The sequence below is a fragment of the Ostrea edulis genome, chromosome 6, assembly GCF_947568905.1.
Source record: "Ostrea edulis chromosome 6, xbOstEdul1.1, whole genome shotgun sequence".
Classification (NCBI taxonomy): domain Eukaryota; kingdom Metazoa; phylum Mollusca; class Bivalvia; order Ostreida; family Ostreidae; genus Ostrea; species Ostrea edulis.
In genome coordinates, this window is record NC_079169.1 from 67,025,120 (window position 1) to 67,039,814 (window position 14,695).

At 37.7% G+C, this 14,695-nt stretch overlaps 1 protein-coding gene across 1 annotated transcript in view; it reads left to right on the plus strand.

Annotated features, from left to right (window-relative positions):
• Positions 1-3,876: 3,876 nt before the first annotated feature.
• LOC125646715 (myosin light chain kinase, smooth muscle-like) overlaps positions 3,877-14,695 on the plus strand; it is a 31,626-nt gene continuing 20,807 nt past the window's right edge. Inside the window, exon 1 of the mRNA XM_048873224.2 lies at positions 3,877-3,987. Within this exon, the coding sequence (XP_048729181.1) occupies positions 3,961-3,987 (27 nt within the window). The 5' untranslated portion in view covers positions 3,877-3,960. The remainder of the gene's footprint in view (positions 3,988-14,695) is intronic.

A 14,695-nucleotide genomic window follows, 5' to 3' on the forward strand; every position in this document is an offset into this window, starting at 1 on the left:
TCTGCTCCTGTTTTCATCATCAAAACTTCCTCCACACCTCTCTGAAAGGAAGACGGCGTTTGGTGAATTTTTTGAGGCAGTTGGAGTCAATATTATGTTCCTCAGTTGTTTTATTCTGTGACATTATGGCTGTTATTGTTCTGAGTATTTTATAAACAACAAAATTTCTTCTCTTTCGTTGTATGTGCTTTGATGATGAGACCTTAGAATGATAAATGTTAGTGACTGCTCTAGGGAGAATGGCGTAAACCTATCGTAGATATTCTACGTAACAATAATTGTCGTCATAATAGAAAAATAGGATTAATCAACATCACCACATTTAGTTTGATCTTTAAGGTGCGTGTGAATTGTACATAATCTTTGACCCTTCGGTCGCATCATAGGGCATCAGAGGCCCGAAAAGCTGGAAAACATCTCTTAATTAGTTAGTTGGAATATTTATTACTTGCTACTCTATGTATTCTCCTAAACACAGCAAATAGTAGGTGATAATGTATTTTGTCAAAACGTTCGCCCCGCACGCGGAAGGTCGGGCTTGAATCCCGGCCGCGACAGACCGAAGTCGTTAAAATAGGTAGTGACAGTTCCATCGCCAAACGCTCGGCATCCGATGTGAATGTTACGGGTCCTTGGAGATGACCTTAAAAATGGATGTCCCGTGTCATAGTAGGTGTGGCACGCTAAAGAACCCTTACTGCTCAATGGCCGTAAGCGCCGAGTATAGGTCTAAATTTGAAGCCCTTCACCAGTATTGGTGACGTCTGCATATGAGTGAAAAATTCTCGAGAGGGACGTTAAGCAAGATTAAATCAATCAATCAACCAATACATACTCTATTCTGAACACCCTTTGCAATGTTGGGCCTCCAATACTCGGACCTTTCTAATCAATTTTAAAAGGTAATAATACAATTTCTTTTACATGTAGGTAGTTACATGTAGTTTAAATAAGAAAACACGGCGGGTGATCGATCGACAGGGGATGCTTACTCCTCCTAGACACCTGATTCCACCTTTCATCTGTTCTATGCGCTCAACATAAACTTTTATTGGCAAGTCATACATTTATTGTAACTGAAATTGACGATGATTTACAAAATGCATGGCACACTGAGTTTGACTATGGATAACTCCGTTTACCTGATCGGGATATGGGGCTTACGGTGGGTATGACCGGTTGACATTGGATGCTTACTCCTCTTAGGCACCTGATCCCACTACTGGTATATCCAGGGGTCCGTGTTTGCCCAACTCTCTATTTAGTATTGTTTATAGGAGTTATGAGATTAATCACTGTTCGTTATCTTCGTCTTTCATATATATTTTTTCATTGATACTTAACAGAAACTTAATGGTGACGTTGACATTATTCCATTGGATGAATAGAAAAACTTCGATTGTGACCATTGGAAATTATATATCAAAATAATTTACTAAATCATTTTATCCAGGAATAAAGTAAGAAATTTGATATTTGAAAATTTTAAACAAAATATCAAACTGACATCACACATGATTATATTCTTATAACAGTGATAAATTTTCCAAAAGTATCACAAATAGTCAGTTATACTTTAGGTTTAACATACCTAAAATAAAATCAGTCTATAAATATATTTTGGGTCAGTACTAGACCAATTTTTAATGCCGAGCTTCGAAAACCTTATCATACAATCAGTGGAAGTCTTTCTATCCTGCTACCGAAGGGTAATTATCTTTCATCACTATTACAGCTATCTTGGAAATGCTAGGCATGTGGTATTTTATATGACTAAAGGCATTGTAAGATTCAAAGTCATCTTTCACAGGAATTTCCTCCTGATCTTACCTCTGTTGTTTCCAGGGGTCCGTGTTTGCCCTACTCTAAATTGTGTACTCTTTTAAATTACACTCAGGGCCATCACAGTAATGGTTCTTTAACGCGACTTAACCTGCTGTGACATAAAGGTGAAGAGAACGAGGAGTGACTAATCTCACAACTACCACAAGGAATACAAAATAAAGAGTTGGGCAAATACGAACCCCTGGATATACTAGAGGTGGAAGCATGTGCTTAAGAGGAGTAATCATCCCCTGTCGACCGGTCACACTCGCCGTGAGTCTTGTATTTCGTAATGAGGTAAACGGATTAATCCGTAGTCAAAATCAGTGTGTAAAGAACGACCTAACAATTGGAATGAAACACATCAGACAGCATTTGACACAATGATAGGTTGTTTTGGCAAACTAGATTGTTATAACGACCATACTAGTATTTTGCGAAATGCTGACTTTAAACGAGACTGTTGAAACCCCTTTAACATCAACTTCTTTGCCAGCAGCCTGTCTCGATTTAAAAACTGATCATACGCAGAACAAGCTCTTGTGTATCGAATCAGTTGAGAGATATAAAATCCATATGCAGGTGATAATGGAATATTGCTACATGTAAATGCAGGAAGATGACGATACAGAAGCTAAAATCATCCCGTTTGTCATAAATTTGTGATGTTAGTTTGCCGTTGATATTTATTTTCAATAAAATATCTATGTACGAAGCAGTTGTGGGGGACTCTGTGGTGTCTTTTACTTCGAGGTCACAGGGATATATCGAATCGACATATGAATGATAATGATTATGTTAACAGATAAAACGTCGTCGATGTGTAAATGTCTAGTTGAAGGACATAACAAGCGATTTCCTTTTCTGCTCGTGTAGAAGGTTTTGAATAAATTCTGCTTCATATGAATATAAAAACTGATCTTCTAACAAAGGAGCACAATTCGTGCCCATGGGAATTCCAACACACTGTTGGAAGACCTGATCACCAAATATTACGAAAATATTGTCAATGAGGAACTCCAGCATTCTTTTTATTTCAACATCAGAGCACTTCTGCGTGGAATCAATGTGATGTTTAACAAAGCACTTTTTTGTATGACTGATCACTAGGTATGAATATTTCCCTTTACCATTTGCTTTGAAGAAACAACTGTCTACCATGTCAAAAAATCTAGTCTTTTTAATTTGTCGTGAAGTTCACAAGTCGAGTATTAAAGTTTACGCAAGGTTGAGCACTGTACAATGGCTCAACAATTACAAAGCAGGTGGAAAACCTCAAGCAAAGGCCAATGCATACTATAGCTTGACCCTTGGTGGTACAGAAGTCACAACAGTGTCAATGATTTTACACAAATAGCAAGTGCTGTTCAATAATCATAAGTTTCCTCAACATAAAACACAAAAAGGAGTTAATTTAAACAATATATGTTCCCAAATAAGTCAATGGGATTAGACGTAGCCTATTCTAGCCCTCTCCCTAGAATTAAGTTACAATATAGTACAACAAGAGGTCGAAGTCGTATTTCTATCTCGGTCAGCAGCTTCGACCTCAGCTATTCGTCGTCTTTCTTGCATAATGATGTTCATGGCAAGGAGGAAGATTTCCAAACGATCCTTGTACAATTCCATCGGAATGTAATAGTTCTTTAACAGAAAAATCGCTTTGAATGCCATGACGTTTTTGACTTGTCTCTGCTGGTTTCCAATCATCAAGGAATCGGTGACGAGCAGACGTTCTGTGACCTGACTCAGCTCGAAGAATGCATTCTCGTATTCTCCACACAGATTCTCATCATGAAATATACACTTGTTGTTCAACACATCCGGGGAGAATAGCCAACAAAAATACAACAACTTGTCTACGTCTGTTTCCGTGAGAAGAAAGAATCGGAGATAGTCTCGGAGTTTCGCATTTGAATCATCTGTAATTTCGAGTACAGTGCAAATGCAGTCAAAGTAGAACATCAGTCTGGCCACTGGGTGATTTGGAACCAGAGTTGGGTTATCGTTCCTCGCTATCCCTACTCTATTCTGCCCCAGTACGAGAGCCATAATTCATATCCACAGAGAAACTGCAACTCTACACTCGGCTAATTTGATACCATTGCATTTCTGTTCATTTCATGAACTTAAAGTATGGCGTATTTACTTCCTAATTTGAAGGTAAGATAGAATATGTACATACTGATAACGACATTTAAATATCATGAGACAAATACCGAATCGAAAATAGGGTGTAGGGTTACCTTAATGAATAAATCTAAAATTCTATATTTAGCCATCGATTATATACTAGATTTAAACTGAACAGTCAATCGATTAGGTCTGTTACCTTCAAGTAAAATTGGCTAGTTCATGGCAGAGACTGGTTCATGGTTTCCATCAAATCAATAATTACTATAGTTCTCATTGGATATACCTGTCGTAGATTTACATTATTGTTAGATTTAGGATATCTAGAATACAACTACAAGTTGTGGAATAGAATTCTATATTTTGGTTTATTTGGAGGACGTAGGGGAGAATTCATATTGTTTTCTCCACTGGGGAAGACAGATTCCCGGTTATAAAACTCTCCACTAGGGAAGACAGATTCCCGGTTATAAAACTCTCTACTAGGGAAGACAGATTCCCGGTTATAAAACTCTCCACTAGGGAAGACAGATTCCCGGTTATAAAACTCTCCACTAGGGAAGACAGATTCCCGGTTATAAAACTCTCTACTAGGGAAGACAGATTCCCGGTTAAAGTTTATAGACTCCATCGGGACCAAACCTGTATGATCGTTAGATAACTACTTCAGCTTCAGAGGTTAACTATGATCGTAGGATTCAAATGCTGCCCAGGTAACAGTACTTATTTAGACATGGTCATATTCCCAAGTAACGATAGGGGCATACCTTGACCAAACCTGTATAGAAATATGTTATCCAAGATGCTTCGGAAACCGAGACGAAGTTAAAGCTATTGGAGTAGGTTCTATTTTAGTACACACTAACATTTTGAAGTAAATATAACCTGGAGCAGACTTGCATGGATCTATACATGTTATCCACTTCACTGCTTCCGATACTGAGTATGACCTATATGACAGACTTGCATGGATCTATACATGTTATCCACTTCACTGCTTCCGGTACTGAGTATGACCTATATGACAGACTTGCATGGATCTATACATGTTATCCACTTCACTGCTTCCGGTACTGAGTATGACCTATATGACAGACTTGCATGGATCTATACATGTTATCCACTTCACTGCTTCCGGTACTGAGTATGACCTATATGACAGACTTGCATGGATCTATACATGTTATCCACTTCACTGCTTCCGGTACTGAGTATGACCTATATGACAGACTTGCATGGATCTATACATGTTATCCACTTCACTGCTTCCGATACTGAGTATGACCTATATGACTGACTTGCATGGATCTATACATGTTATCCACTTCACTGCTTCCGATACTGAGTATGACCTATATGACTGACTTGCATGGATCTATACATGTTATCCACTTCACTGCTTCCGATACTGAGTATGACCTATATGACAGACTTGCATGGATCTATACATGTTATCCACTTCACTGCTTCCGATACTGAGTATGACCTATATGACAGACTTGCATGGATCTATACATGTTATCCACTTCACTGCTTCCGATACTGAGTATGACCTATATGACTGACTTGCATGGATCTATACATGTTATCCACTTCACTGCTTCCGGTACTGAGTATGACCTATATGACAGACTTGCATGGATCTATACATGTTATCCACTTCACTGCTTCCGGTACTGAGTATGACCTATATGACAGACTTGCATGGATCTATACATGTTATCCACTTCACTGCTTCCGATACTGAGTATGACCTATATGACTGACTTGCATGGATCTATACATGTTATCCACTTCACTGCTTCCGGTACTGAGTATGACCTATATGACAGACTTGCATGGATCTATACATGTTATCCACTTCACTGCTTCCGGTACTGAGTATGACCTATATGACAGACTTGCATGGATCTATACATGTTATCCACTTCACTGCTTCCGATACTGAGTATGACCTATATGACTGACTTGACCAGATTAAAGGTTAGAGTTACATTATTGGACTTGGTCACATTCCCTAGTGATTGTTACTCCAACCTGCACCAAACTTGTACGAGAGACACATCTATAAATCTATACTACCTGTCTGCTTTAGTGTTGAGTGTGATCTACATTTCCTTGGGTCCTGTGGGGATCCGGGTTAGAATAAATCCTCAGTACCGCTTGCTTGCCGTAAGAGGCGACTAAATTTGGCGGTCCTTCAGATGCGACCACAAAAACAGAGGTCCTGTGTCACAGCAGGTGTGACACGATAAAGATCCCTCCCTGTTTAAAATCCGTAAGCACCGAGCATATGCCTAAATTTTGCAGCCCTTCACTGGCTATGGCGACGTCTCCATATGAGTGAAAGTTAAACAATGTATAACCTACCAATCAGCATTTTCTGTGTGATTGACCAGGTCTGAGATTTAGAGCAGGCTATAGATGCATTCACTAGTGAACACGAGACATACCCAGATTAAACCTTAATGGCACATCGAGTACTGCAATCCACTAAGATTGTTTCGGATGATGAGTGTGACCTCCATCTTCTTGACAAATGACAAAGATGAGGTTTAGAGCAGCACTTCCTGATTCTTTCAAAGTAATTACGTTTCATATTAAATCAAATGGAACCGACATATATTATATGTATAGCTCTAATAACACACATTGAAAAAAGTCTTTCCATTTTTAGAATTAAAGGGGAAAATCAAAATTGTATAAACTAATTGCCTTAATTGACCTCGAAGCGTTGTCCAAATATTAGAGCCAATAAGAAACTATTTTTCCAGATATTGGTATATCAAAATTTTCATCATGGATCCTAAAATAATATAATATTCTTTATATCAGATACAGATCTGAACAATCATCCTTGTAATGTAAAAGTTTTAAGGAAATTGTTGTTTCATTAAAGCATTTCAAATAGGCCCAAATATTATATAACCGAAGACGTAAACACAGGTAGTGACTGTTCCCTCCCTAAGCGCACGAGATCACACGAAAATGTCGCAAGTCTTTCCCGTTTGTCCATAAAACGGAAGTTTCGTGTCATACGGCTAAGAACCATATTTTATGATATGTATTTCGTACATCTCTTTAGGACAAAGAGTTAATTGTGAAGTCATATTTTAATTAAGATTAATTGCTATAGCAACAAAATTAGATAGTAGAAGCAATTTTATGCAGAAGGATAACGATTTTAAAAGATGTATATATATATATATATATATATATATATATATATATATATATATATATATATATATATATATATATCTTTTAAAATCGTTATCCTTCTGTATGATATATATATATATATATATATATATATATATATATATATATATATATATCTTTTAAAATCGTTATCCTTCTGTATGATATATATATATATATATATATATATATGTTTGGCGTTTTTTTCCACTTATCTGGACTCCACTCCACTTATCACCTCAAGACCACCTGAATATATTACTAGATGTGAATCTGCAAAAAATGATCTTGAATACTGAAGACGCTACACACCTTTTTGTATTTCATGAATGAGAGAACTGTAAAGTCATTAATGAAATAAATTGAACCCGAACAAACGCAGTACAAATTGACAATTCTAATTTACATGAGAATTAAGTGATGGTTCTTATGATGGTATACATAAAAGTCAGATTATGACAGACTAATGAAAAATCATATTTCCCTTTTATGTCAATATTTGTATTTCATATGGGTGTACATGTATTTAATAAATTATTACCCTAAATTACATGTAATCTATAAATACTGGTGCTGGTGCATAAAAGATGCTCTGAGCAGGTGCCCCTTTCTTGCTTTGATTTTGTCTCATTTGGGTTAAATCACCACCCAAACCCCATTAGAGTACTGTGCGAGGGGATTTAGACACTGTGAACAATCAAGAACTCTGTCTTAAAAATCTACCTTTCCTCTGGGGCCATCCACCTTTCGTCTCAGATACAGACCTATTGCTGGACCATACATGTTTTCACCGGAATTTCTTCTGAGTTTTGTATTTGCACGCTTCTATATTCTAGGAAAGTAAGTAGTAATGATTTTTTATTTAAAGTCGGAACTATTTACAGTGAACATGTAACATGAGCTGAGAAGTTCTTTAACCGACTATATAGTATAAAACTCATAGCACAAATGGTATATATACATGCACAGTCATAAAACATTAATATATTATGTATATTTGGTGACATCTATATATTAGATTTCAACTTTTTCATTAAGCACTCAACTACACTTGCCATGTATCCTAAAATTATTTTATACACTTTTAAACATGTAATATCAATTCAAATATGGGGTATTTCCATTTTAAAAGAAAGTTGACCGGGCCTATAGTGCGAAACAGTATCCTGTTACCTTTATTTTAATATGCTTGATTTATTTCTAGAGATAAGGCTAGTATTAACGATAACTTTAGTATGTACATCCAACCCCAATTTAAGTACGTAGTACACATATTTTTAAAAACTACATTCACATCAATACCACAGAAACGCATATACAGTTTGAAAACCCGTATTAGAACAGACCACGCTCTTGCGCGGCTTTTCGGATGAAACATATGAAACAAATAAGGAAACATGGTTGAGATTTGTTAATTGTTGAAATAAATGTAAACAGGTTGATTTTAGATTTGGTTATAAAATACTATTAGGTTTTAAACATGTTTCTTTCTACTGCATGATACATTACTGGAAGATAACGGACAGTAGTCAAATAGAAGCTTTTCATTCTAAGGTTTCAGAGAACGGATAAAACGAACCTCAGGATAAGATTAGACAAGAATTTTTTTTTTCTGTTTTAAAAATACATCTTGCAGAAATGCAATCAATTAAAATAAAATTTTAAGCCGTCAATATTCAAGGGCGTTATACCAAATTGAATTATCTGCGCTGCAGGAAGAGATTAGTGTGTCAAAACAGAACGGGAGGCAAAGACGTATAACAGGTTACATGTTTTACGGAAAGTGTTACGCCGAACAGAAGTAGTTCCTAAAATACAGCATAGGTTGACAGAAGCAATCAGGAGGAAAATTAACATTCGAATCAGCATCTATCAAGTTTCATCTTTTATCATTTATCACTTGCCCCGAATTCAGAAATCGGTGAATAATAAAACAGATTTTAAGAGAAAATTATCAATACAGAACTCCGGATTGAAAGAGATTTCTCGCGGTCCATCGAGAAGGGAAAACAAGCGGAATATGGAAAGTGTTGTCATTACAACATTATGTTAGCTCTATCTGGGAAATACCGCCGTTATGCACCGAAACACGGTGTCACTCCGTTTTAAAATTCCTCATATTACTATATCATATCATCAAGCTGTATTTATGAATTCAATACGTGAGATGTATATAACGCTTGGGTAACCTGTAGCTTTATCTAATACCTGTTGGATGAAGGCATTTCCGTCCGTTCAGAGGCAGAGCAAGAAGTATGAAAATAACCTTGACTCTGATTTACACTTGCTTTAGAACCGGTCGCGGCGACTTAGTGGTTGAAGCGTTCGCCTTGTGCCCGGGAGGTCTTGTGTTCGAGCCCAATAAGTATTAACTGCCCCTTCGCCCAGCGTTGGGCATTTAGAAGTGAGAATTACGGGTCTTTCGGATGAGACCATGTCAGGCGATGGCACAATGAAGAACCCTCCCTGCTACGGCTCTGAACGCCCTGCATAGGTCTAAATGGTATTTCAACTACAGCTATTGACGTTTCAATATAGCTGAAAAATCTCGAAGTGACGTCAGCAAACAAACATTTCCTTTATCCGACGAGTTGAAATAGTGGATATACATGTAGTAGCGAGGGTCTTTATCTTGATCTGTCCTTTGCATTTTCCCTCTTTCTGCTATATTTGTGGATATAGTAACGAGGGTCTTTATCCTGGTCTGGTCCGTTGCATTATCTTACTTCCTGTTATATTTGGTGCCGTAGACCAGCCCCTGCAACCGACAGGTGAAAATGCCTGTCAGGGATTAAGATCCTGAGTTGATGTCTTGAAGGTGTGAAGATATTTAAAGGAGGGAGGAATGTGGCGGTCAGACGGATTCGATCGCCGGTGGCCATATAGCTAAGTTGGTAGAGCACCTGACTGGAAATTCAGGGGTTCCGAGTTCGAATACCGGGTTGGTTCGTTGCATTTCTCCCTTCCTGTTATAGATAGGATGCATTTCTGTATTTTTTAAAGATGTGTTTACTATATGGCTGTTCATGAATAGACATACGTATTGATCAATTCTTCCCTATATCAATAATCAAAATTGTTCCTTCGAAGTCGCAAAATATGGCGGAAAGATGTGGCGAGGGTGATCAGGCGGGATAATGTGGTGAGGGTGATCAGGCGGGATAATGTGGTGAGGATGATCTGGCGGGATAATGTGCGGTAAGATGTGGTGAGGGTGATCAGGCGGGATAATGTGGTGAGGGTGATCAGGCGGGATAATGTGGTGAGGGTGATCAGGCAGGATTCAGATTCAGATTCTTTATTTCCGTGAGCCCCAGGCTCATTGGATACCATATACATATATACAAACAAACAAAAATGCCATTATAGAGAGTGCGTAGACAACAATGTTACAACTATGTATAATTTAGATTAAACAAATGATATCACACCATATGAGAATTTCGAAGCTTAGTAGCATACTGTAAAAATTTTCCAACATTAATCAGTTCTTTAGTATTTTTAACACTGAGTAGTTTAATCAGTTTGTAAACACTGGGTTTTGTATAATAGAATTTCTTAACATATTTTTTTCTCAAATCATCATATAGAGGGCATTTTAAAATAAAGTGGGACTCATCCTCTACATCATTTAGCTCACAAACAGTACATAACCGTCGTTCTCTGACTATATTATTATGCCTTCCAACTTCAACATTCAGGTTAATGCGATGAAGTTCTAAAACGAGCAAGAAAAGATTTGTGCACAGAGTCAATGGGTTTAGTCAAGTAAAACTGTAAACAAAAGTTATCAATCAAATGCTGATATAAAAAACCTTTTGGTGAATTTGTAATGTTTTCTAAAATTGTTTGTTTGTAAACATTAATCATACGTTGTTCAATTAACTTGTAAGTATTATTATTTACATTTGAGACATTCCAAATATAAGATAAACCTAGATTTGCCAGTTCTCTTTGAATGTTTACAGTCCAACTATCATTACAGGAAACTCTTTCACCAAAACATGCTTTTAAGATATAGTTATTTGATTGTAATAATTTAAGCCAATACTTAAATATTCTAAGTTTCATTTTGATTGCTAGAGGCACTCTACCAAGTTCGCAGTAAACTAAATTATTGAAGATTTTACTGTTCACACCTAAAAACTTTTTACAAAAGCCTATATGCACTTTCTCAACATCTCGAGCTTTGTGAAAACCCCATATTTTTGAACCGTATAATAAAACCGTATCAAAAATGTAACATTGTGTTTCTGTATTAAAAGAATGTTTTTTCAAATTATTGGAAATTGAAAATAATGCTTTTCTCCCTTGTTCAGCAGCATGTTTCTGTGTTTTGAGGAATTTACCATTATAATTAAACAATATGCCAAGGTAATTAAATTCATTGACAATATTTAAACATGAATTATCATAAGACCAGGTCTCATCTTCTCTAAGTTTTCCACCATTCCTGAAAACAAAATTTTTAGTTTTTTGTACATTAACATTTAGTTTCCACTCATTAGTATATTTCTTCAGAGCGTCTAACATTTTTTGTAAACCCTCAGGAGTTTCGGATATGATAACCATGTCATCTGCATACATTAAAAGGAATAAATTTATCATTTGAATATCGATAATTGGACAATGTTCCTTAGCTCATCTCAAAATCATTAACATATAAAGAAAATAAAATGGGTGACAAAGTTTCGCCCTGCATTAAACCTGTGTCATTACAAAAGTAATCACTCAAAAATCCGTCATATTTTACACAGCTTTTAACATTATTATACATTGACTTAATGATATTGAATAACTTCCCTTGTATACCTTCCTTGAATATTTTATACCACAAGTGAGATCTATCAATTGAATCAAAAGCCTTCTGGAAGTCAACGAAACAACAGTACAACCTCTTTTTACTACCAAGGGTTTTGTTAATAAGTGAGTGTAAAACAAACATTACATCTACAGTAGAAAGTCTCGTCCAAAAACCAAATTGTGCATCGGTCAATATACTATATTCTTTTTCCCAGGAAGATGTGGTGATGGTGATCAGGCGGGATAATGTGGTGATGGTGATCAGGCGGGATAATGTGGTGATGGTGATCAGGCGGGATAATGTGGTGAGGGTGATCAGGCGGGATAATGTGGTGAGGGTGATCAGGCGGGATAATGTGGTGAGGGTGATGAGGCGGGATAATGTGGTGAGGGTGATGAGGCGGGATAATGTGGTGAGGGTGATGAGGCGGGATAATGTGGTGAGGGTGATCAGGCGGGATAATTTGGTGATGGTGATCAGGCGGGATAATGTGGTGAGGGTGATCAGGCGGGGTAATGTGGTGAGGGTGATCAGGCAGGAAGATGTGGTGAGGGTGATCAGGCGGGATAATGTGGTGAGGGTGATCAGGCGGGATAATGTGGTGAGGGTGATCAGGCGGGATAATGTGGTGATGGTGATCAGGCGGGATAATGTGGTGAGGATGATCTGGCAGGATAATGTGCGGGAAGATGTGGTGAGGGTGATCAGGCGGGATAATGTGGTGAGGGTGATCAGGCGGGATAATGTGATGGTGATCAGGCGGGAAGATGTGATGGTGATCAGGTGGGATAATGTGGTGAGGGTGATCAGGCGGGATAATGTGGTGAGGGTGATCAGGCGGGATAATGTGATGGTGATCAGGCGGGAAGATGTGATGGTGATCAGGTGGGATAATGTGGTGAGGGTGATCAGGCGGAATAATGTGGTGAGGGTGATCAGGCGGGATAATGTGGTGAGGGTGATCAGGCAGGAATATGTGGTGAGGGTGATGGTGGAAGACCTTATTGTTATTCTTAAGGTTTTTTCTCTCTTTTTTTTCTTCCAGTGTTTGTTCACGAGATTTCTCGGAAATGTGTGGAGCCTTTTTCATCAAAGCAGATTTGACAGACGTTGAACTCGATAGGGTCTTTCTCGATTTTGATTACGTGACTTATTACGTAAGATGTTGACGTTTTTCTGAAATTTAGAGGGTCAGTTTGTCCAGAAGTATTCTCGGAAGATATTCAAGATATCAACTTGAAATTTTCAGCGATTGTAGAATTGAATTCATAACTGTGCTTAATCGCATTCAATTTTTTAAATGTAAAAAGGTAGGTAGGGCGCGAAAAAGCGCCACAATTTTCTCCAGCATCTTTGTACACATTTTCGTCAATATCTTCTCAAACCAAAATAATTTGAAAAGACATATAGACCAAAGTTTGTATTTAATGACGAAAACTATTCGACGATATCAAGTTTTACGGACAAGTCACTTAAACAAAGGACCGAAAGGGGTCTAACGTATTTTCTAAATATCTAAAAAAAAAAAAAAAAAAAAAAACCCCAAAAAACGAAGAAAAAAAAAACATAGTGAATTTGTTAACTATTATCGAAGCAAAGTGCTGATGTCTGCAAACTGATAATTCATTATATAATAAGAGATTTGTAGGGGTGTTATATTGTAGAATTCGATGCTTTCTATCTCTTAAACGAAAAATATTTAGTAAGGCATTGAAGCAGCAGTGACCGGATAACGCTAACGAACGTCCAATGGATAACAAAATTGTCAATCCGTTCGTCTCCGTTTCCTGTCCGTTTCTCTTTCGACCAACGCGTTCCTTGTCCGGCGAAGTCCATTCTATCAGGGAAGTTTTGTGCATGCTCAAAACTCGAAACGAACATCACCGGATTATTGAGTCCGCTTAGTGTACGGTAGCTATGCGTTTTAATCGGAACTCATGCGTTTCTTTTCCTGTGCTTACGCCATCTTCAAATGATCTTTTAATGTTCTGCAACTGCTGATGTCAGCAAAATGAACATTAATCACGTAATAAGGGATTTCCAAGGGAATAATGTACGGAAATGTGACACTTTCTATATTTATAACGAAAACTAATTTGTAAAGCATTACTGTAGATTCTTTATTTTACGCGAGTACTTACGCGGACACAGCACTCCGTTGTGTACAGTCTTACCTAAGTGGCCGCATCCAAGCGGTGAAGATCAACACCAGTGTGTCCTCAGATGTACCACTGTCCACCGGAGTGCCCCAAGGGTCTGTTCTCGGCCAAAAACCGTCATGGGTTCGCAGATGACACTCAACTGTACAGCCGTTTGAGTATAAAAAACACTGTATTGCATACCTATCAAGTAAACGTTATGGAGGAATGCATAGCGAGTGTCCGAACCTGGATGACTGTGAACAAACTTAAACTAAATGATGGAAAAACTGAGATGATGGTGGTGCTAGTGCCCACAACCAGTGCCGTGTGAAGGATATCCGTCTGAAGATTGGTTAGGCAATATTGACACCCAAATCTACTGTTAAAAACCTAGGTGCTGCCCTGGACGCCACCTTATCAATGGAAATACAAGTCAACTGCGGTAAGGAAGACGTACTTCAACATCAGGAGAATCTCCAAGGTGAAACACCATCTCACCCAGGAAGCGTGTGCGAAGGTCATCAATGCAACAGTCATATCCCACCTTGACTATCACAATGCCCTCCTGCTTGGCATGACCAAACGCCCCATG